This window comes from Grus americana, chromosome 10 (assembly GCF_028858705.1).
Source record: "Grus americana isolate bGruAme1 chromosome 10, bGruAme1.mat, whole genome shotgun sequence".
NCBI lineage: Eukaryota > Metazoa > Chordata > Aves > Gruiformes > Gruidae > Grus > Grus americana.
The window spans coordinates 23688118-23711347 of NC_072861.1; the positions used below are offsets into that span (position 1 = coordinate 23688118).

General features: G+C 38.5%; 1 protein-coding gene and 1 long non-coding RNA gene across 4 annotated transcripts in view; one reads left to right on the forward strand and one right to left on the reverse strand.

Moving 5' to 3' along the window:
* The window catches only part of SPG11 (SPG11 vesicle trafficking associated, spatacsin), a 36464-nt gene that overhangs the window by 6567 nt on the left and 6667 nt on the right, over positions 1-23230 (forward strand). The window contains exons 8-33 of one of the 3 annotated variants that reach the window (XM_054836473.1): positions 250-382; positions 749-904; positions 2209-2387; positions 2555-2731; positions 3214-3285; positions 3722-3849; positions 4521-4699; positions 5182-5389; positions 5919-6122; positions 7041-7147; positions 7944-8089; positions 9568-9729; positions 10479-10545; positions 11002-11167; positions 12288-12493; positions 13297-13405; positions 13844-14003; positions 15196-15453; positions 15654-15854; positions 16170-16277; positions 17383-17545; positions 17956-18170; positions 18535-19279; positions 20138-20280; positions 21758-21956; positions 23016-23153. In XM_054836473.1, coding sequence (XP_054692448.1) covers positions 250-382; positions 749-904; positions 2209-2387; positions 2555-2731; positions 3214-3285; positions 3722-3849; positions 4521-4699; positions 5182-5389; positions 5919-6122; positions 7041-7147; positions 7944-8089; positions 9568-9729; positions 10479-10545; positions 11002-11167; positions 12288-12493; positions 13297-13405; positions 13844-14003; positions 15196-15453; positions 15654-15854; positions 16170-16277; positions 17383-17545; positions 17956-18170; positions 18535-19279; positions 20138-20280; positions 21758-21956; positions 23016-23153 — 4729 coding nt within the window. The remainder of the gene's footprint in view (positions 1-249; positions 383-748; positions 905-2208; positions 2388-2554; positions 2732-3213; positions 3286-3721; positions 3850-4520; positions 4700-5181; positions 5390-5918; positions 6123-7040; positions 7148-7943; positions 8090-9567; positions 9730-10478; positions 10546-11001; positions 11168-12287; positions 12494-13296; positions 13406-13843; positions 14004-15195; positions 15454-15653; positions 15855-16169; positions 16278-17382; positions 17546-17955; positions 18171-18534; positions 19280-20137; positions 20281-21757; positions 21957-23015; positions 23154-23230) is intronic. The other 2 variants (XM_054836475.1, XM_054836474.1) reach the window with 2 other exon arrangements.
* On the reverse strand, positions 19149-20177 carry LOC129210587 (uncharacterized). The gene is made up of 3 exons (XR_008578585.1): positions 20121-20177; positions 19295-19639; positions 19149-19185 (listed from the first exon to the last, which is right to left on the reverse strand). It is a non-coding gene; the product is annotated as an uncharacterized LOC129210587 (long non-coding RNA).

Below are 23230 nucleotides of genomic sequence, written 5' to 3' on the forward strand. Positions count from 1 at the left end.
AAACTGCTGAATTAACATTTTGTCTCTGAAGATACGGGGCAAGGTTTCTGCAAAGCCTACTAAAGGAGCGTGGCAGGTACTGAACAGGTCACCTTGTTATTTCAGGCTACAGGTGTTGCACACATACTTTAAACTTTTTTTCTGTGTGTAAACTTTGTCACTGAGTATGACCTAAAAATACTAGCAGTAAGCGTACAATATATATTTTTTAGAATACATGCATAATTGTTCTGCTGCATGTTTGTCTAGGCAGGTTTGGAAAATCGTCAACTGGACACGGTAGACTTATTTTTAAAAAGCAAAGAAAGTCTTTTCAATCTGTCTGCAACGTGCTCTGGACCTGAACAGGCTTCTGATAGTGCATCCCAGGCTTACCTGAAAAGTGAGTAAAATATGTTCAGCTACACGGAGGTTTAAATTTAATTGCCTTTCTATTTATGGCTATGCATTTGTAAAAAGAGATGGAATTGCCCATGCTCTTGTATGTTTGGATGATGCTATATTGCAACTTCTCTACTTCTGGAAAATAAGAGAGAAATGGTGCATAATGTGTGGGGGTTTTGTTGTGTTCTGATACTGATATATGCATGATAAGCATTTTGATGTGAAGGCAAATACATATAATGCTTGACACATTTTAGAAGATTTTTGTAGCATACCTTTATGATTTTTAAGTTGAATTTTAAATTTATGTGATCAGTCAAATGGTAGAGTGCAGATGTTTTAACTCTTTATGTAAATATTGCAGATTTGGAAGAGCTGAGACCAGCGTTAAACTTGCTTTGCTCAGCGATCAAAGAAAATGATATGGAGCCGCACAGTAAACACTTTTCTGAGCAGCTGCTAAACCTCACGTTGACTTTCCTTAGCAAGCAACTGGAAGATGTTTTTGTGCACACAGAGGGTAAGATTACTCATTTTGAATCACGTGTAGTAATGTGTCATTGTTTAGGTAAGCAAGAGCAACTATTTTTTTTAATTAAAAGCCTAAATTTACCTAGAATTAACAAAAAAATGTGCTAGAGCTAAGTGAAGGAAAGACATTAGTTAAGGGGAAACATGAGAAATTAATCTGAATACAGTATCTGTGTTAGCCCAAACAGCGGTTATCTGGCTCTCGGATCAGACAGGATACTGTCAACAGGGTCGGACTGAGATGCATAGGAATGGCAGAAGGAGACTTCCTGGCTACTGCTGGATACTTGATGGCAGTGCCGTTAAATGGCTTGAGTTTAGCCCTCAGCTGCTCGTTCTTTTCTCAGGGCTGCCACTTGCAATATTCTGGCACAAATATTTATATGGCTGTGGAATGTATAGACTAGTTTAAGAAGCCGATGCAGCTGAAAAAATAGCCTACCAGGTTATTTTTTTTTTATCCGGAGCGCTCCCCAGTCTGATTTACTGTGTGGCAACACAGCCACACATCCCGTTATAGCCTGTGGGGTGGCACAGAAGCAAGACGCAGCATCTGGTGAGGGTTGCAGGCTGGATGCGGCAGCGTGTGATTGCTTACGGTGGCACCGTTGCAGAGAAGTTGCTCTTTGAAATACAGCCTAAAAGCTACAAGGAGAGAGTAACAGCTGGTATACTAGCGAAGTAATAAAATCACAGAATGCCAGAGGACAGTTTTGTTGTGCTAGAGAACGCTACAGAGAGTGGGATGACATGTCCCAACATACAGTGTGTTGCCTTGCTGTCTCAGTGGTGCTTTTCAGTCTGTGGACCAACATGTTATACATGTTAAAGTGGAACTGAATAGTAAAAGGTGCAGACCATTAACTGTTACTTGGTTTTTTTCTACATTAAGTCTTTGTTTTTTCTATATGAAGTCTTAGTAGTCTTTGTTTCTTACTACATGAATGTTATGTTTCAATGTCCCTGCATTTTCAATGGGACTTACCTGACTGATAATTGGTTGGATTAATGGAAAATTTCAGTTCTCATTTACTTGGCCCTGAAGGGAACACACATCAGTGAGGACAGGGAGCCTCGGGAGCACTGGTAGGGTTGTGACTGTACCCTGACAATATGCTGATAGTGACGGATGGTGTCAGTACTTGTACAGGTCAAACTGCAGTGCAGAGCTGGTGTGAACACTCTGAGGCGTGTTCTGTTTGCTAGTCAGGAGAATGCATTCAACATCGCTAAGCGTTAAAACCGCTGTGTTGTTCATTTCTGGTTAACTGATATCTTGGATGCTCTTGACAGAACCTGATGAATTCCTGCAGAAGAGTGCAGATATTTTAACTGATTACATTATAAGGCTTAGAAAATTTCTGAGAAAATATCCTCGACCGCAAATAAATACAGTATACACAGGAAGCGATCTTGATGAAGACCTACCTGCATTGGAAGAAAGCCACATGTGGGAAAAACTGACACCAGAGGTAAAAATGAGTAATCTGTTTTTTACTATTCTTATTGAATATATTAAGGAAATTATTAATATGGAAATTTCTTTAAACTATTAGGAAAAAATCAATATAGGGATCATAAAGATAGTAACGCTGAAGATTAATGGGATCAATTTGTTCCATTTTTTCCCCCCTTTTAGGAAGTCATTGCTGATGCCATCTTAAGCAACAAAATGCCAGAGGCCCAGACCTTCTTCCGAATGCATCAGCATCCTGCTCAGAATCTTCAAGAGTTTATTCAGATAGGTTTGAATCTGGCCTATGACCGTCTTCTGAAGGACAACACCAGAGAGGCCTCAGAACTTTTAAGAAATATGGTGAGAAGCATTCAGTAAGCATGCTGGTAGTTCTTAGCACTTCTTCATGACTAACGAAATAAATGAATGCTAAGAGTATGGGTAGCACTTAGGTGTCTTATGGATGCATTGATTGTACCAGATACATGTATTACAATGGAAATTAACTTGTTTTAAAGAACTACTTTGATTATTACTGTACCTTCAGAATGCAGAGGGAGCCTATTTATGAAGGTGTATTGACTGAGGTAATGATCAGCAAAGTGTAAAGGGGATTCTGGCATGTCAGGTATTAAGGGGTGCACATTTTATATCCATACGTGCTGGAGACGTCATGCAAATCACTGGGTTATTATGACATCTCTAGTAACAGGTGAAGGGAACATCACAAGCATGCGCGTAAAAGGTTGTGTGCTTTGGAAAGGAAGCAGGTGCATTTATTCTGTCAATGTACAGCTGCATTTGTACACTTTGCATACAATGAGCCTCTTCTTTCTTGTTAGGGCTTTGATGTGAAGGAGGAGTTTCATAAGATATGTTTCTACACAGTTGATAAACATGTGCGAGATTTGTTGGTAAGTGTAGAAAAGGCTTTTTTTGTCTAGCTGGTGTTCTCAGGTCTGAAGTCTGATGTGCATTTCTGCTGAGAGAAAGCGTTGTATTGAACAGACGTTCAGAATGGGAACAAACAGGTTTTGTCCCTGTGTCCTTTCCGTGTAGTTGCTGAAAGATGTCATTGGCATGCCTATGTTCTTTTGTATTTGCAGTTAATGTAAAAATCGATTTAAATGTCATTTCTTTGTTCTGGCTCTGATCTAGTTCTCTCTCATCTGCTTGCACACAGTATGAAGTCTTGGCCCTCTTGAGATTTAAGTGTACTGACCTCAATGCTTCCAGCATTTTTTCCTACAGTTAGTTAACTCTTTACACTTGCAGGATCATTTACAACTGAAATATATTATAATTAGATAAAAATTGTAATTGGAGGTAATACTTTAATTTGAATTAAAGGTGAAAGTTTTACAAGAAGAAAATTATTTTTCTGAAAAAGAGAAGAAAATGATAGACTTTGTGCATCAGGTTGAAAGCTTTTACTCGGAATCCTTCCAGGAAAATAAAGAGATTCAATCTCTTGCCAGGTAATGTGGGTTATCAGTTTTAATTATTAATTAATAATGTTAATAGGATTTAAAATATACTGGCTTCTACATTACTTATGATTTACCGCACTAACAAATATGGTCTTCTGTAATCTCATTAATTTCACACTGGTCTTCATTTGCAGAAATAAGGGTCAGTGTGGGGACTGATTATTTCTCTCATTAATCTAGCAATTGCTGTCATGTTCTTTCTAGACTAAGTCATGATGTACCATTGTCAGTGTATCAGAGTTCTTCTGTTTGTGTCATGATCACCATGAATGAAATATTTTTAATAATAAAGGCTATTATTAGAATTATTGATCAAATGAAACATTCAGATGGGATATTTGCTCTATTTTTGATATACGATATCTATAATATAGCAAACTAACGTAACCTAGAAAAATCATTTTACAGTTAAATAATTGTAAAAATGTTATGATACTTACCGTTTGCTATGTCGGTTTTGCAAAAGTGAGTTCTTTGCCCATTGCTCTCACATGCACTCTCAGACTTTTTGCTGAAGTAAGTCCCTTTGCCACTTCCAGAACTCTCTTTAAAATGGTCTAGCAAAGTTTGTTGATCCTTTCACCATCTTCTATTTGTTAGATTGTGGACTGTTTTTAAAAGAGTACTAGGGAACACCCTAATCCAACACTCCATTGCAGTCTCAAGACCTGGAGAAAAGAACAAGACTTTTCCAGACACACAGCTGTCTTGGACTCGGTGCTGCGTTGTGATAGACATCGGGTTCACAATAGGAGAGTCAGAGTGATGTTTAACTGGGCTCAGTGGTGGGATGAGCTTATTCAGGAAATGATTCTTCTCCCCAGAAAACCACGCCAAGGCAAGTATTCTGGTACTACGGACTTAAAAGAAATGGTGAATTCAAAATCTGACTTTGACGTAGTATACTGCAATTGTGTAGGAGTGACATTGATAGAACTAAAATTATGTGCTACCGCAGCAGGTCACTGATTTTTTGTCAGTAAAAATGGATAAACAATGTCTTTTCATCCTATCGCGTTCTGGCAGGGATCTGTGTTCTTCCTGTAGAAAAAAATTTGGAACTAGCTGAAAGGGACTTGTCTGATGCATGGCCACTTGTAGATGTCATATTCTGCTACGTTCTGTAAAGCTTATTACGCTGTAGTATTATATTTAGCTTTTCCAACATAAAGTTCTAGCAAGCTGTAACAGTATACTTAATCTCAACATCATATTTGCAACCATTCATTAAAAATACGTACATGTATAAAGAAACGCCAGTATTTCCCTAAGTAGTGTTTGTTTGTGCTGGTTTCATCAGTTTTCCTTTTTGAAACACAGAGCTCCAGGGATGTAATCCTGAAGTTCTTTGGATGCACCTGACAGCCCAGCATGATTGGCTTAATATTTGTTCATGGATTGAAGACTCCGAGCCCAACCAGACTTTGTGTGGAGAAGCTAACTGGCCCCCTCTTACTCCAGACGTTATTGACCGAAACATGTTATGTAGTCGCTATATGAGAAACGATATATTAAACAAGCTGGCTAGGTATGTGCCCTCCACGCATTATACTGACTTTCTATCTTAGGTGAAGCCAAAATCAGATAGTTAGAGAAGTACATGTTAACAAAATATTGGATACATATTAATTTTTATATTGTATTTAGTGCCCTTTTTTGAAACAGCACAAATCCATTAATAAATCTAATTTTAGTCTTGTACTTGCACTCTCCGTTATCTGAAAACAGTAAGAACCGTGAGAGCAACAGAAATCCTCTATGAGCCTTTTGAACTTTCATAGTTATTATATTTTCCATGCCCATTTTGATGTAAGGTAGAAAATTCTAAACACATAGCGTTGCGCTCCTCATGCCTCATTCTCTGCAGTGAACTGGAGTAACCGCAATATTGTTTGAGCAGTATCAAACGTATTTTGCATTTTTTGTTTGCCTCAGTAGTGAAGGAACACCCTAGAAGGAAAGATCTGCTTTATAATTTTGAACTGAAAACACCCTTCATAACTTCTGAAAGAGATAACTATTTAATTAGTCTGTATGGTTTTTCTCTTTTCTGATAGAAATGGAATTTTTGTCTCTTCTGAGTTGGAAGATTTTGAACTTCTGCTCCAAAGACTATCTTACCTAGGGGGCGTGCTGCAAAATCCTCACCCTGTTCCAAAATACAGTGCTGCAAGTGGTTTGGACTTCCATGCTCGTTTTGTCCTTCACTGTTTAGAACATAATTTGCAGTATCTGTTATACACTTACTTAGACTATTACAGGTATGAATGTTTTTCATCGCTCAGATCTTGTGCGGATTTAAATAATGAAACGCAGTTTTAATAGTTGGCAGTAAGAGTTTTCCATGGCCCTTGCTGTTTGGCAAGAAAGACTACTTGGGTCACAACAGTGTCATTTAAAGAAAACCTGTGGGGCAGTGTATTAGGTTTCATGCTGTATTTTGAAGCTTTATTCAGGTTGTCTTGTCAAGATTAGTTTGTGTGTCAGTCATCAGAGGAAATGATTGTAGTTGTACTAGTATAATAAGCAATACAATCTTAAATGAGCCAAACCAGCTTGTTCTTCAGAAACTCTCACTTGAGCACAAGTATGAGTTCATTCTTGATACATTCACAAATAAAGAAATTGCTAGTTTCCATCTAAATTAGGATTAGTTGGGTTTTGAAGGAGAAAGAAACATTAGGTATTCGAACTGTATGAATACTTCCTACGTAATGAATGCTTTGCCATTCAAATTTCTTAGCTGTAACTCGTAGTGTAATTATTAAGAAGGTAAAAATGGACCAGAGAAAAGCCAACAAATATTTTTGGTTTGGTTTGTTTGTTTGTATAATCAGTTTCAGTTTGCATAAAATATTTAGACTATGCAGAGCGGTGTTTGTGAATCAGGTCCCTTTGGAAAGTGTTTGGATTGTCAGGTCTGGAAACTATGAATTTGATTGAGGGAAGCAAGCAAGCACAGAAACATAATCTTGAAGAAGGGAACTGTCAGCTGTATCAGCTAAAGCTGTACATCTTGTAGCGAAGGGGGATGTGATTTGCCTCTTTCATAAGAATGGATGAAATAAGTCACTGTAACACCAAGTCAGATGCTCTTACTTTTCAATGCAGTGTGATGTTGGGGCAGAGGATGGTTACAAATACTGTGTTTTCACTGCTGCTGCTCATCTTCTTTCCAGTTTAACTCCTTCAAATTGTGCTATTTTGGATAACAAGGAATTGCATGAAGCACATCCCTGGTTTGAGTTCCTTGTGCAGTGTCGGGGGGTTGCCAGTAACCCACGAGGTAAGAGTCTGGCCTCGCTCGAGAGGTGGTCGGACGTGGATGCTGCTAGCTGAGTACTTGGCACGGCTGGCTTTAAATCTTATGCTCTGCCGCTTTTTTTTGACCATGGCAAATCACTTACATGTGGATCAGTTCCTCGTGTCTAAAATGTGGAGTATAATTCCTACTTAAACTGTACATAAACATTTGGAGGCTGTAGATATGTGAGAAATATTTTGTGTATGATCATCATTACCTCCAATTTGATTATATTCCCAACAGGTTGAACAGAAGGAGAATTCATAAGAAAATGCATATACAATTAAAATTAAAGCTTCCCATAGTTCTTGTGGTGCATTTTGACTTCTCTGCCCCTTGGCTAATGTGTTTGCTTTTTTTTGTTGTTGTTATTGCATTAAAAGTCAGTAGAATTTATGCCCTTAATTCACATTTTTAAAAAAAAATTCATCTTTTGTAGAGTCACATGTTAACAAATGTTAAAAATAAGCCCAAGTGAAGCTTTTTCAGAAAGTGTGATCAGTATCGTATAAAGAATTGAACCAATACAATGCTAGACTGTGGGACTCAATCCAAATCAATCTCTGTAGGTAAAACTGTGGTTTGAAATTGGGGAAAGCTTGGTAAAATTTAGAACAGCTTATCTGTATTTATAAGTAAATTCAGAAAAATCACTATTAACAACAAAAAATAGAAAATTCAGCATTTTTCATAGTTGTAGAACAGTTTTAATGCATCATTTAATGATTTAATATTGGTTTTGCATGAAATTAAATCTCACTTCTGTTTTTTTTTTAAGATCCAAAGATGATTTTTCAGGCTAGTCTAGCAAATGCTCAGATCTTGATTCCTAGTAATCAAGCCAGCGTGAGTAGCATGCTACTGGAAGGACGTACACTATTAGCACTTGCTACTACGATGTATGCACCTGGCGGTATCGATCAGGTACTGTGTGCAATGAATTATTGCTAAGCCTTCAGAGAAGTTCTCATGTGGTCTTGAAAACTCAAAGGAATAGGTTAATAAAAATAAATATACTAATGCCAGCATTTAATTCCCTCTCATAAAAATCTGGTTTCAGTGTTGTGTGTTTCAGTGTTGACCAACTGAAGCGAGTAGAGCGGTTTGAGGTTACGTGGTTTAGCAATAGCAAGGCACAGTGGCTGCGAGCTGGAGTATTTAACTCCTTCATAGCAGTTACAGCTGAGAGTGTGTTGTGGTTTTATCCCAGCTGGCAGCTGAGCACCACGCAGCCGCTCGCTCCCCCCCATCAGGATGGGGGAGAGAATTGGAAAAGTTAAAGTGAGAAAACTCGTGGGTTGAGATAAAGACAGTTTAATAGGTAAAGCAAAAGCCACACACACGAGCAAAGCAAAACAAGGAATTCATTCACCACTCCCCATGGGCAGGCAGGTGTTCAGCCATCTCCAGGAAAGCAGGGCTCTGTCACACGTAACGGTTACTTGGGAAGACAAACGCCATCACTGTGAATGCCGCCACCCCCACCCACCCACCCCCCCTTCCCCCAAGCTCCTTATAAACTGAGCATGACATCATATGGTATGGAATATCCCTTTGGTCAGTTTGGGTCACCTGTCCTGTCTGTGTCTCCTCCCAACTTCTTGTGCACCCCCAGCCATCCCGCTGGCAGGGCAGCGCGAGAAGCAGCAAAGGCCTTGGCTCTGTGTGAGCACTGCTCAACAATAGGTCCGTAGAACAAAAACATCTATATTATCAACGCTGTTTCCAGCACAAATCCAAAACAGCCTCATGCTAGCTACTATGAAGAAAATTAACCCTCTCAGCTGAAACCAGGACAGAGTATTTATAGACACTTGTGTTCCTCAAATAGTTTTAGTCTGCAAAAATATTTTCAAAAAACTTTTAAACTGGTGTTCCTGTGTTTGTTAGACGACTATCCCCTTTTGTGGTCATTTGTAGTTTTTAAGTAAGTGAAGCAATGGGGAACTGGACCACTCTTCTGCTTGGAGCTGTACAGCTGTTATGCAGCTTCCAGATTTTTATTTTTAAAGGCTGAAAATCTTATAGACAGATACCAAAAACATCAGCTTACTGATTACACTGTGTTAACCAGTTGCATTGTGCTGTAGAGATCAAAAAGCACATTATCAATGATTATACTTTCAAAAGAAAAATGCTCAATGAACCACATGTTGGAACAGAATTTATCAATTCAGATAGCTTTTTGATACATAGCACAATAACCTAAAACATCCAGTACTGTTGAAGATATGTCTAATATAAACTAAAAGGATTTTCCAGGAAAAAAATTATATGTTCTGTGTTGTCGCCATACGTCAAATTCCCATGAAGTAGTTTGTTTGACACATTCAAAGATTGTTTTGTTATCTTAATGCAGCTGCTGCTTCCTAATGACATAATTTTTCTTCCTTGCAATGTAGGTTCTTCAGAATGAAGATATGGAAAAACCTCTAAAGAAAGTTGATCCACAGCTCTTAAAAATGGCATTGACTCCTTACCCCAAACTCAAAGCTGCTCTCTTTCCCCCGTGTACTTCTCATGGAATTTTGCCACCTGACATCTCTCTCTACCATCTTGTTCAGGTACACAAACTGCTTTTTAGCAGAACAAAGGTAAACTAAGAGAAGCTTGTTTTCAGCTAAAGCCTGGAAGGTGGGGACCATATGTTATTTCCTTGGATTCCTTCATTTGGAGCTGAAGTTTATCGCTTCATGCTGAACAGGTTTTTAAAATGGTATCTAAATATTGTGAGTCTGGCTTCCCCCCATACCCCCAGACATGTAAAGACATTGGCAGTGTTTAACTTCAGCAGTTCTGGAATGTCAGAGATGTGATGTTCTTGCAGTGTTCAGTGAGCAGGTTGTTTAGTATTACAAAAATTAAAATGTTTTTAATTGTCTAAGGGAAATTGAAATTTAGAATGAAAAGATAGTGTCTCGTGGAATGGCATGACACACTTCTGGGTAAACGCCTTTTACTTCAGATCTGTGGTATGAGATAAACTGAAAGTTGGAAGAAATGCTACGGATTATTCATTATTAGGAAAGTGTTAACTTTGCTAAGATCACAGTTTAGTAGAACGCTTAAGTACATTCTGTCCCTCTTTCCTGAGACCAAAGTCAAAGCGTTTCCTTGCACTTGCTTGCATTCTGATCCTACGAGTAGATAAATGCGTGCCTTTGAGAGAGACCTGCACAAAATCCACCACTGCTTGATGGCAGTGCAGGCCATTCCTGATTGTCTGCTACTATAGCTCCCTAAAACATTCTATATTCTGGTCTGATGTGAAAATCTTAAGCTGTCTCATTATATTTTGTTTCTGATCTTTCAGTCATTGGTGCCCTTTGATCCCACTAAATTATTTGGCTGGCAGTCAACAAATACTCTTGCTGTATCAGGTATGTTACTTTCAAGTCTGATATGCTTTTTTAGCCTGCGCACCTCTGATGAAATACCTTCCAGTGGAAAGATTTGGCAAATAAACTTATTTTAAAAGGGCATTTCTTTTACAAAAAAAACCCAGTGTAATTTACTAAAATTTTGTTTTGAAACTAAACCCTAGGTAGATTACCTTTCTCCATTAAGCTCTTCACAGACATAATTTTTTCTAAATGTGTTATGAGATAGAAAAGCAGTATTTTCTTTTAAAAGCAAGTTGAGGGCCTAAGAAGTGATCTAGAGTTCTGATTATACAATGAGAATTGGAATTTCAGTAGGGTTTGGGTATGCTGTGATTTGAATTAGAAGAGGAGGAGAGGTATTTGATTGTCATCTCATGTTTTGTAGCTGAAAGCCATTTTCTATGTTTAATTCAACTGTTTATCAGCTCATAATAATGATGATACTCTTTCTAGATGCATCAAGTGACTTTCCTCATTTTTCATCCCCTGAACTGGTGAACAAATATGCTGTAATGGAACGACTGGATTTTTTGTACTATTTGCACCATGGACGTCCATCATTTGCTTTTGGTACATTTTTGGTCCAGCAGTTAGTAAAGAGCAAATCCCCCAAACAGTTGTAAGTCTTCTCAAAAATGACAGTCGCATAGTTCTTTTGAAGTTATAATCTAGCACATGGAGTAACATTAGTCCTCCCCAACAGCAAGCAAGTGGTGTGCACTGGCATCACTTGAAATTTTAGGTGTCCTAGGAGTCTGTTCAGTCTATCGAGTAGGCTGAAAATCAAATACCACCTAAAAGAAGGTGATCCTTATTTTGAATTACCTAAATAAAATCTACACAATGAAAGCAAGGAATGAAAAATGTTGCAGTCATATCAAACACGGGTAGGCTTTTCTTCTAGGAACCTCTAGATCACTTTGTAGAAAAAAGATGCCCCTTTTCTTTGACATTTCCTAAGGATGACACTTCTTTAATTCAATTAATGAGACAAATAATGTACTGGAGATTGAAGGAATTAAATTTTCGGGCTGAAGCTTCAAAATCATGTTCAAAAAGATACGGTCAAATTACACATCTCGCTACTATTAAGTATATTCAAAATGAGTAGGAGTTACATCAGAAAAATCACTAGAATATCTTGTTTGTGTATGAGTCACTATATGTTTCTTTTTGTAATTTCTATACAAATCAGTCTCTCTTGTGTAAACAGCTGATTTGGGCAAAAAGGAAAACATTCCTTACTGTAGACTGAAGCACTGAATGGTTTAAAAGATGGTCAAGCGTGCATAATTCTTCCCATTAGTACTCTGGAAAATTGCAGCTAACCAGAGAACCAGCCACTGTAGAAGCCTTTAGGGTACCTTTTTCCCTTCCTGCAACCCGCAGATCTGTTTCAGGCCCTCGGTGCTGCAGTGCTGGGGTTATAAACTCTGCAATGGGACTTTTTGCACTAACACTGCTGACAGGTGCTTTTTATTAATTACAGTATAAAATGCATTGGCTTTAGTTTTTGTTAAAGTTTATGAAATTGCAAACTCTGTGCTTGTCACGTGTGAGGCTTTATTCTCATTCCTGCATTTTTTTATAAATATCAAACTGTTGGGTTGTAAATATCTTCATGCTAAGAAAGTCTGTGAGTTTAGTAAACCTTTTAGGTACTTGTTTACATGGGGAATATTAATGTTTGAAAATTAGTTAACAATCATATGTGTTAACTGGTGTTCTTTTTGTTTCAGGATTCAGCAAGCAGGAAATGAAGCCTATGTTTTAGCTCTTTCATTCTTCAGCGTCCCTTCAGTAGGAGCAGCGTGTGTGTGCTTTCTAGAATTGCTTGGTCTCGACAGCCTCAAACTCAGGGTCGATATTAAAGTCGCAAACATAATTTTCAGTTACAGAACTAGAAATGAAGAATCTCAGCACAATCAAATAAGAGAATCTTTGGGTAAGAGTGTCTTTTGTTTGTTTTAAAATAGGGTACTACGTATTTATTGGGAAAAGAAGCAGAGATGGATTGGAAGATGGTGCTTGACATCTCAGGAATGCAGTAAAAGCATCCTGTCCTTGGAAGAGCTAAGAATTCTGCTCTTTTACTCCTGCTCCTTACTAGTTTTGAAGGTGCATTTTGAACCTGGCATATCAAATAAGGCAGGAAGACTGTAACATGACATGCAGCCAGAATTGCAGGGAAATGTAATAGACACTGCTGAGCAGCTGCCCAAGGCTCAGTGTAATATTTAGAAAGTTCAGCCTAATGTTGTAACGATATAACTAGAGGGTTAAACAAAGGGACATTACCAAATCTCTTTTCTCTATTGTACTTGAAAACTGTCTTACAGCTGCAGTGAAATTAGATGTTCAAAGCTGTAAGGAAATCAAATTTCTCCTAGGAATAACTTAATGGAAAGTTGAATTTCTAACTATGGGTCCACATAGTTAGAAATAGTTTCGTCCCAACTAGGAAACTACTGGCATTTCTTTATATCTTACTAATCATTCTAAAAATGCATATGTTATTTAAATCTATAGGTAGAGCTTTTTCTTTAAAAAAAAAGGTTTTGTGATTTGACAGTTGAAATTCTTTTTCAAAAATCATGTAGCCACATTGGTGCCAGACTCGGCATAGATATCGAAACATTTACATTAATAGGATTTGTTCTGCTTATTGATTCTGGTTCTTTTGAAAATATTACCCTTACTCGAATCCCAAATAGCATCTCCGAAATAGTAATACGTTCTTTTAAACAGTTGAAAAGTTAACAAAATTGGCTGATGGTGATAAAGCAGCAGCAGCGGCAGTTCTTATCTCCTTAGAAGAAGCCTTTTGGGATGCAGTTGAGCATCAAGGAATAAAGAAGTGAGTAAAACATGATTTAAAGATTTATGCTGGCAAATTGAGATTGAGCACTGAATTTTACCATTTGCAGTAAACTGAACAACATTTGAGTTTAGAATATAGTCTTGGTATTTCAAATAGCAGAGGTAATAGACGTGTATTGGCAAGAATAAGGCACTGCAGACTCACTATTCCACAGAGTTCTTGCAGCGCACTTAGCAGTGAAGATTATCGACTTCTTTTCAAAGCCCCCATTGTCAAGATAGGCGGGTGTACCTGCCTGGGTGGGTGGGAATGTCCACAGGGGGTGGAATGTGACTTCACCTGTAGTGAAGTCAGTGGAAGTGCTGGTGTTGCCATTTGCAGGCAATGGGTCTCTGGCCACATGATGAGTGTATGCATTAACATCTGGTATAAATACCAGTTTGTTACAGCTGAAGCTCTTGAAATTCCATGCAGGACATCTAGTGACTCTAGAAGGCAGTGGTCTTTGGTAATGCAGTTCTGTAAACTCCATAAACTCGGACTGAGTACATCTTACCTGAAGGAATGTGCCAAATCCAACGACTGGCTGCAGTTCATCATCCAAACCCAGCTGTACAGCTACCAGCCAGATGAGGTAAGCTATCTGTGTATGGTTTTAAGTGAAGATGGAGCTTAGCAAGAATGTGCTTTGTCCGTGATGTTCAAAAAAAAAAAAAAAGAGGAAGGAAAAAATAGATTCTTTTAACAAGAGAATATCGCATTGTGGAGACAACATAAAATTGAAGCCTCATCAGTTTCCAGGGAGTTAGAAGTGGTCTCAGACTGCTCGATATCCTCTGATTATGATAGCGCTTCTCTTACAACCGGATTTCCCAACTTTTCTACTTTCTCTCCCTGCTGGTATGTGGAAAGCTAACAGAGACAAAGGAAATTGACTCCAGAGGGAGCTGACTGTTCAGCAGATAAATACGCTTCTCAGAGCGTGAAAGCTAACTGTTAAAGGAGAAGATGAGGAAAAAAATTCTCTGTTTGAAAAATCTTATGTGTTGTTATTTATCAGTAGTGGAGAAAACAGTTTTCAGAGAGGAGTGGTTTGAGTGTCTCTTTGAAGTGAATTGGGCACAAAAGTATTTGCCAAGAAGGGACTTAATTTTCATTTTAAATTTAATTAATATTATGACATACTGTTTGTAAGTTTAATTTGGTTTTTAAAATCGTTTAGTTACTGGGTTTTTTTGATTGAATGGTTACCATATGTTCAGTGTAAGTTTTAATAAAGCCACTCATCTTTCCTTTCAAAACTTAAATCAATTTTTGTGTGAAGATACTTAAACTCTTGAGAGTCTAAATCTTCTATTTTTAATTTTGAACGTAATTTAAAAATTAATAAAATATTACCAGTATGTAAAAATTAAAAGCAATTTGGGAAAAGTAATGTGAAAAAGCTAACTGGAAAATTCCAGGCCTAGGATTTTAATTTGGATCTCTTCATTGTTTTCTTGAAATGAAAAATATGTGATTACACAACAGCAACTAACTAGATGCTTTTCATGATATGCTGGTAGCAGTACGAGAGATATGCCAAAAATGAGTGTCTCTAAGAGGCATTTTAGCTTCATGTTAAAGGATGAGCCTCAGTGTTTTATTAGAATAATTCACACCTACAGAACACTTTTTCCTCTCTAGGTCTCCAAAAACATTCTAAAAAATCAAATTTGAAGAATGTTTCGTTTGTCTTTTCTGTGTATTTAATGCTCCAGTCCTTCTTCCCCCTCGTTCTCGTTGGATCTCACTCTGCATAGATGCTTTTGGTTCTGTTTCCCTAGGTCGTTTCTATCCTTCAAGATTTCTCTCCTGTTTTACAAGATCACTTGATGTTGGCATTGGAGAAGTTGCCATTGTTGTGTCCTGCTGCAGGGAGTCCTGCAAACAGTGCTGCCAGCATGTGCAAGAGCAAATATGCAGATAGTCTCTTTCAAATCCTTTTTCAGTGCCAGGGGAACTCCAACCCTTCATCTTACCTTTTGACTGAAGGATTGAGAGAGCACGCTCCCATTCTGAGTGTTTTAGCAGCATGTTTCCAAGTGAGTATTGACAAAGTTATTTATCTTGTGGAGGAATAAGTAACTATGTTAAATGGTAGATATGTAGGTTGCATTCATCAGGGTTTTTTCTCCTTTTTTGTAGTAATTGTGAATAGTATGACACATTTGGCCAAGTGATACATAATGAGGTGATGTTTGTCTCTGGTTATTATAAAACCTTCATTTTTGTCATTTGATAGGATGCAAACATTATTCGTTGTCTCTGTGTTTGGATAATTACTACTGTGGATGATATTACCAGAGCTGAAGCAACAAACCATATTCAGAGCTCAGCAGAAAATCACGAATGGGATCTTCGTGACCTGTCGGTTATCTGGAAAGTCTTTTTAAGAAAGCAAAAAAGTAAAACACTTCTAAATGGCTTCCAGCTCTTTTTAAAGGTAAGGTAATGTCTTTGTAGAGGTATACTTGAGTATATCTCAGATTGTCTTGGAGAGGAGATGGCTTAGATTCCTCCTCTGCCTTGCTAGTTGTGGCCTACATAACCTGGGTGTAATCCTCTGAAAATCATGGTGAAGTAAGAAAGTCTTTGAATGGAAATTCTTCCAGCTGTTACAAATTTGCAGATCATATATTAGCCTTGCATGCAATTTTAATAAATGAGACCTTTATTGTTCTGGTACTGAGGAAGACAAATTCTACATTTATTGAAGCATTTTTAGGAAAGAATTATAACCTATTTTTGTGTCTTAAAGGATTCCCCTTTACTGTATATACTGGAGATGTATGAACTATGTATGAACTGTAAAAAATACAATGAAGCTAAAACCAAACTGGACAAGTTTCAAGAAAGTCTCACAAAAGTAAGCAAATTCATTTTCTCTAAATGTCATTGCCTAGGTCTTCCCTTATTAGAATGTGATTGGCATGTAATGTCATATATGAAAATACTGAAAAAGGGTATGCTTAGAATGACCTAGGAGCTGATTTGTGAAGCAGTGGGTTTCAGTAGATTCTTTTTATTGCTGGCAGTTGATGGAAAAATGTTTTTGACAATCCAGAACCCACAATGCATCTCTCTAAATCATTTTGGTTTAAGTTGATATGGGCAGATTGAAATAGAATGTCATCCTTGTGTGAGCAGTTTACTCTTTGAAGGTTGGCATTGACTCAGGTAGGACCACTGTTCGTAAATTGAATTATTTGTGGTAAGTGTGGGATATTCTCTATTCTCTACTGGCCAGGGCTGATAAAGCAGTGACTTACAGGGAATATCTATTTAAGAAAGACAACTTTTTTTAATATGTTTCCAAGTTTCTGCAAAAGTCTGTGATATTGCTTTAGTTTTGGTAGTTGTGTAGACTTCTTTTTGAAAATTACTCAGTGAACTGAATTACTTCGATTAAAACACTGATGTAGCAGTTGGTTTTAAGAGGAATAAAGCGTTTTCATGCAGTGTTCCTTGTTTGTCACATACAGGTATTTTCACAAATTATTTCAGTTCCTTCCATCACAATTTTCTAGTTCCCTGAACATCTTGGTAACTGAGATTCCATGTCATTAGTGTTTTCCTTCCTGCAGTTCAAGCCAAGGCTAGATCAGTTTCCCTTCCCTATGTGCCACTCACATAGTGGATATGCTTATCAAGTATACAGCTGTATGACAAGAGCTATTCATCTAGCAATTTATTTTATCTATCCGTTTCTGATCCTTCTTGCATCTTTTATCTCTTCCATGATTATCAGGAGTAGTAGGTGGTCACCCTGTCATAAAATCTACTACTCTCAGATCAAAGTTAAACATACATCAGTGATGGATCAGTGCCCCCTTGGGAACGGCAGTTAATATTTTCTTAAAGAAGGAGGTAGATCTGGTACACCTTCCATTTCTACTGCGATTCCCACCAAAATGCAGAATATATTTGCAAAAACCAAAAAACCCAACACTTGAAAATCTTTATCTACACAGCTTAAAACTGAAGAAGAAGCAGCAGCCTCAGAATTACCTGTGCCATGGTTGGAATCACAAGCATTGTTCCTTCTGGAATTGATGATGCAGCAATGTAGAACAGAATATGAATTAGGAAAACTCTTACAACTGTTTGCTGCAGCAGATAACCTTCTACTTGATGGTAAATACAGCTTCCTCTGTTAAATGATATTACTGCTTTAAACTAAAGGCCACATCCAATGTTTTTGGAGTGACCGAAAATGTTTAGTTTAAGTGTGTTCATATTGTTTTATTTTTGTATAAGAATTTATATAACCAGACTTGGTCCTTATGGTGAATTGCAGTGGTGAAAATGTAACTGTGTGTAAGTCTGTTTGGGAGAATGATTATGTGCAGGCATTGATGAGGAGTGCACAGATTATCTACAGAAGTATTTTAGTTATGGATTTAGAGCTCATTTTCAGTCCCATGAAAGCTTTAGTGTAAAATCTGTGCTCCTTCTCTGGCAGGGTTGCATGCTGAAGTAAGTAGCAGAATTTCCTCAGGTTTAAAACCTGGCTGCCTTTAATTGTTTATACTCTTTTAAAACAGGCCCTTACGTGAAGAAACTCTGTGCACTCAGTGAGACCCTGAAGGATTCCTCCATATCAATTAATCGCTCCATCCTAACCAGTTACAACATGGAGACATTTCAGAGCGAGTGCAGATCGATTCTGGAGCAGCTGCAGGAGAAAGGAATGTTCTCGCTGGCTCGGGAGGTAGCAGCACTAGCAGAATTGCCTGTGGACAATGTAGTTACCCAAGAGGTACAGTACAGTTAAATAACAATATTCACCTCTTAATACTCCTATTGCTGGCAGTATGAGAAGGGTACTTCTCAGTCTTCCTCAAATACAATTTTTTCTTCAAATCACTTTTTATTTTAATTACAAGTATACCAAACAAGTTGACTGCCAGCACTGAGCTGAAAAGAACAGTGTGGCTTTCCTTATTCTCTTACTGTTTTTACTTGCTATACAATCAGTTTTATTTGGTGAGAAAAATTGATGGATTTGTTGCATATTGGGACACTTAATCTAAATTCAGTTTTCCAGTATGGCCCACTGGCCATCCAGTGGGATTTTTCTTTTCTGGAAAGATAGTTGTTTAAAACCTCTGTGAATTTTGCAGGTTCTAAGAGATCTACATCGTTTAAGAGACATCGGACAGTGGCATCAAAACCAGACAAGAATTGAATTCTGGAAAAAATGTAATGACAACTTCATGAAAAATTCAATCTCCAGCAAAGCTGCATCCGATTTTTTTTTAAATCAGGCAAATACAGTGTTTGACTCTTTAGCTCACGAGAAGATAAACAGCATTATGGAGAGACATTTGTTGCTTACCCTAGCTGGCCATTGGCTAGCCAAGAATGACTCGGTGTCACTGGACAAATTAGAAGAAATAGAGAAGCAGATCTGGATTTGTCGCATTGCACAGCAAACATTATCCACAGATGAGGGGTCAGGCAAGACAAGATTTTCCTCCCATGCTGTAGTGAACAGGGATCTTACCTTTGATAGCTTAGCTAAGGAGTTTTCTTTTTCAAAGCTACCTGCTCTGAACACACCACAGTACTTAAAACTGGAGGGTCTTGCATTCAGAGAGTCTCCACAGACCTTGACTAATGATGAGGAGGAATCACTCAAGTTTCTGATTGGATGCCTTCTTGATGAAGGAAGTGTGCATGAAGCCAGCCGCGTGTGTCAGTATTTCCGTTTCTACAACAGAGATGTTTCACTGGTATTGCATTGCAGAGCTCTGGCCTCAGGGGACGCTGATCTAGACAAATTACACACAGATATTCAGACTCTCCTTGGAGCAAGAGAGAAGAGATCTGAAAGCAGTACATCTCAGCAAAGCAGAGCCCCGAGCGGTAAGTAACACTAACCGATTCGGCCACTTGGCACGTAATACCATTGTTGGGGTTCCCCTGGATTCCTCCTCTGTTGTTGCGGTGTTAATTTCCCCCAAAACTTCTGCAGGAAATAAGGTCTTCATGACAGCAGGTTGTCTCCTTGGTTCATTAATCCTCTAGTGAAAGGAATTTGAAGCCTTGTAGTGCATTGCTTGTTTGTGCTTCAGGCAGGGTGGTTCTGTATACAGCTTCAATAGTCTCTTAACCGTTCATTTTTTTATAGTTCACAACTCTGTTCCAGTGAAGTAACACTGAACTTCATCCATGTTCCTGCTTTTGGAATACACACTCTAGTAAATCTTGAATGTCTTTCTGGAGCTGAAACGTGGAAAGGCTTTAATTAATATATTTCTCTGAATTCTTTGTACATTATAAAGAGTTTAGGTTCTTATTAATAGCAAGGCTAAGGCTGACAATGTTTATATATAAAGTACTCTGTGCATATTTATGAAGTCTGAATGAGAAAGCTGTCAGCTGGAACATTACTTTCTAATACTAGCATATATAAAGCTTAATAGGAATAGAAAAGAATAAATGAAGCCTAAGCCATCAGAAAGACCCTTATGCTCTCTTACAATTAGGAATTTTACATCTGAGATATTATTATGGATATTTTGGCTCATTTGTGTTCTGTCATATTGTTTGTACCCTAAAACTTAAAAAAAAAAAAAAAATCACAGGTATCAAGAGTTCGGTTTTCAAAGACAGAAAGTAGTATGTATTTGCTACAGATTTCTGGAGTCTTGCTCCAAGTATAGGGCTTGTTGGTGATATCTGTCTTTATGAGAAAGGAACTTACAGCATTTTTGTTTCCAGCATCAGGCTTAGAAGACTGGACACACATTGGGGCTCCATCTCCAGATGATCAGGTTGTTGTCAGCCTGAAGACTCTCATAGATGAATGTGTCCATGGAAGAAATTACTGCAGACAGGTTCTCTGTCTATATGAACTTTCTAAGGTGTGTGTCTAGTAACATTACTGAAGAATCAGGTGGTTTGTATCAAGCTGTGCTGCGGAGGTTTGTGGAGAAAAAGATAAAGAGTGGTGAAATTGCTCACCGGGTGCCTGAACCCAGCTTCAGAGGGTGAAATTACCAAGCCTCTGTGTGGAAAAATGGCCAGATGCTTCCTAGGCGTGAAGTGTTGACATGCACTCAGCTCCTAGACTCCCCAGGCCCCTACCTCTGACTCCACTAAGCCAGATTTCAGCCTGTGTCCCTTTGATGTGCCCTTTTTATAATCTTTCAAGCATATGCTGTTCATCTAGCACTTTGCTTTAGACCTTTGCTGTGGGATGCCTTCATAATCACCACCGACCCAGAAGTAGACAAAGAGATAGCAGCTGCCTTAGAAGTTTAGGCACAGAAGTGCTCTGCAGGCTCCACACAGTAGCAGCTCTGTACGCAGAGGCTGCTCAGAGGAGCGGCTAATAACTTCCAAGTGGTTTGACCCAGGCACTGATAGGAGAAGTAGCAGATTGCTGTTTGCTGCCTCTCTGCTCCTTGACCTTCATGATTGCCAGCAGCCCACCTCTGCTCCTTCTCCAGAGGCTGCTGCTCAACACTTCTTTCAGGGTACAGAACCCCCTTCCATGGTATTTGGTCCGTATTTTTGGAACGGAGCATTATTTTTTTCTGAATAAAAACAGCAGCATGTGTGCTGAATATATTAGTATCATCTTCATCATAGAGGTCTTAGATTTTCCTACAGAATTTTTCATGCCTCGAATGTTCAGAGTGAGTGCTTTAGGTTTGAACGACTCAGAAGTAGTCATATGACTGGCTTGTTCCTTTTATACCATCCCTCTGCTTCTTGCCTGACGCTTGGATGTCCATACTTTTGAATTAAGAGGTGATCATTGTGTTCATGAGGTACATTTTCCAATTAATAGGTAAAATTTTAAAGTTGTAATATGTTACAGCAGAGTATTTACAGAGCCTCACTAACTCCTCTTCCAAATGTAGCAAATGTTGAAACTAGTATATCTTTTTCACTGAGAGTTTGTAGTATGTAGAGAAGAGGAAAAGGAACTTCATAAGTAAAACTTATGCAATAAACCACAATTCTTCATTTGGGAGGAAATATTTCTGTCTTTCTTTTAGGTATTGTAAGTGTTAAGGTTTATATTCAGTTCAGGAAAGCATCTCTGTCCATGGCGACAGCTCTGTGAGTATTGCACTCCAAATACAAAGTACTCACCTGCCATCCTGATCTGGAGAACGTTAATGCTGAAGATATACAGTTAAAGGCACTGTTAACTGATAGGAGGACAGATTATGGGTGCATTTTTTGAAACAGAGTTTTGTCTGCTTCTCCAGCACTCCCCTCTTGCATCAGCTCAGCATTAAGAAGATGTACTACAAGTCAATATATATGTTCTGGACTGGAATTTTTGCTGTGTAGAATCTCCTAAGCGTGTGTGTGTGTGTTTCTTAGGAATTGAACTGCTCCTACAGCGAAATGTCAGCCCACGACCCTGAAAAAGTGCTTCGAGCAATTCTGTCGTCCCGTCAGCTGGACAGGTGCAGGAAAGCTCAGGCATTCATCACCACGCAGGGGCTCCAGCCTGAAACTGTGGCAGAGCTAGTGGCTGAAGAAATCACGCAGGAATTATTGGCATCTTCAGAAGGGAAAGGTAGTAAAGAGGCTTGATCTTGTATTTTAGCATTTTTGGTTTGTAAGTGGGGTGTGCATGTATCTGAAAAACAGTCCTTGCGCTCAAGATATTTGAGTGCTGATGATAGTCAGTAATGTTTGGACAGCTCTTGGATAAGGTTTGTAACCTTATATACCTTATATAAGGTTTTATACAAATGTTTATTTTTAGTTATTTTTGTGTCCAGTGGGGTTTATTTTTTCTGGATGTAAATTTAATGGTTTTCAAAAAAAAAGGGTTGTTTGGGGGTTTTAATTGTGATCTCTGCAGCCCCGCATCATCTGACTTGGAAAGACTCATGTTAATTTCTTGGTGAAAAGCATGGCCAAAAGATTTTCCCCTTTTTTGACTTTGTGAAATGAGGGATGCTCCTCAAAACAGCAGGCATTTATCTGGGGGAACTTTTCTATTTGAGTCACTTGCTCTTTGCCACAGCACTAACAACAAAGTTCCATGAGAAGCAGTGAGCCATCAGATGGAGATTCGTGAGAGGTGTGCTCTCCTCTGCTCCTGCTGTCTCCCACCCTGCTCCCCCTCAGTCCCACTGCTCCCCTTGCGCCAGCTCACCTGGTTAGCTCAGATGATTTGGTGCACCTCCTTCAGAAGACTTACAAATGCAGCAGAAAACAAATCCACAAAAGAAAGAGTTTTCTGTTGAGTTCATGAGTTGAACTGGTTCATGGAAGAGTATGAATCAGAGCCACTGCAAGGGATGGGTCAGAATTGTGTTGTGTAAGGAAGAGGAAAATGTTCTTTTTTCACCAGCAGCAGCCTACTGGATTTGTGAAATGATAGGTGTAATTACAGTAGCAATATGGTTGGTTCAGTAGGATTTCATTGGATTCAACTGGCAAAGAAGTAGGATCTGATTCTTCAATTTAAGCAGTAAGATCAAAAGTGTCCTTAGAATTGTAGTTCCAAGTCCTAAGTCAGTCTGGATGAAGTTATATTGGTTTGTTTGGGTTTTTTTCTGTCAACGTCGCTCATCTCTCCTGAACCATTAGCACTTGTGACATAACTCTCTCTCTGTGGACACAGGACAGAAACAGGTTTTGAACCCTGCAGCTGACAGCCAGGCATTCCTACAGCTTGCTAAGCTGTGCCAGGATCATACATCGGTTGGCATGAAGTTACTGGGTAAAATTTCCTCCGTTCCACATGGGGAACTGTCATGCAGTAAGTAAACGGCAAATAATACATGATGTAACTAGTGCATTACTAACCATGGCATTACTTGGTTTAAAATCACATCA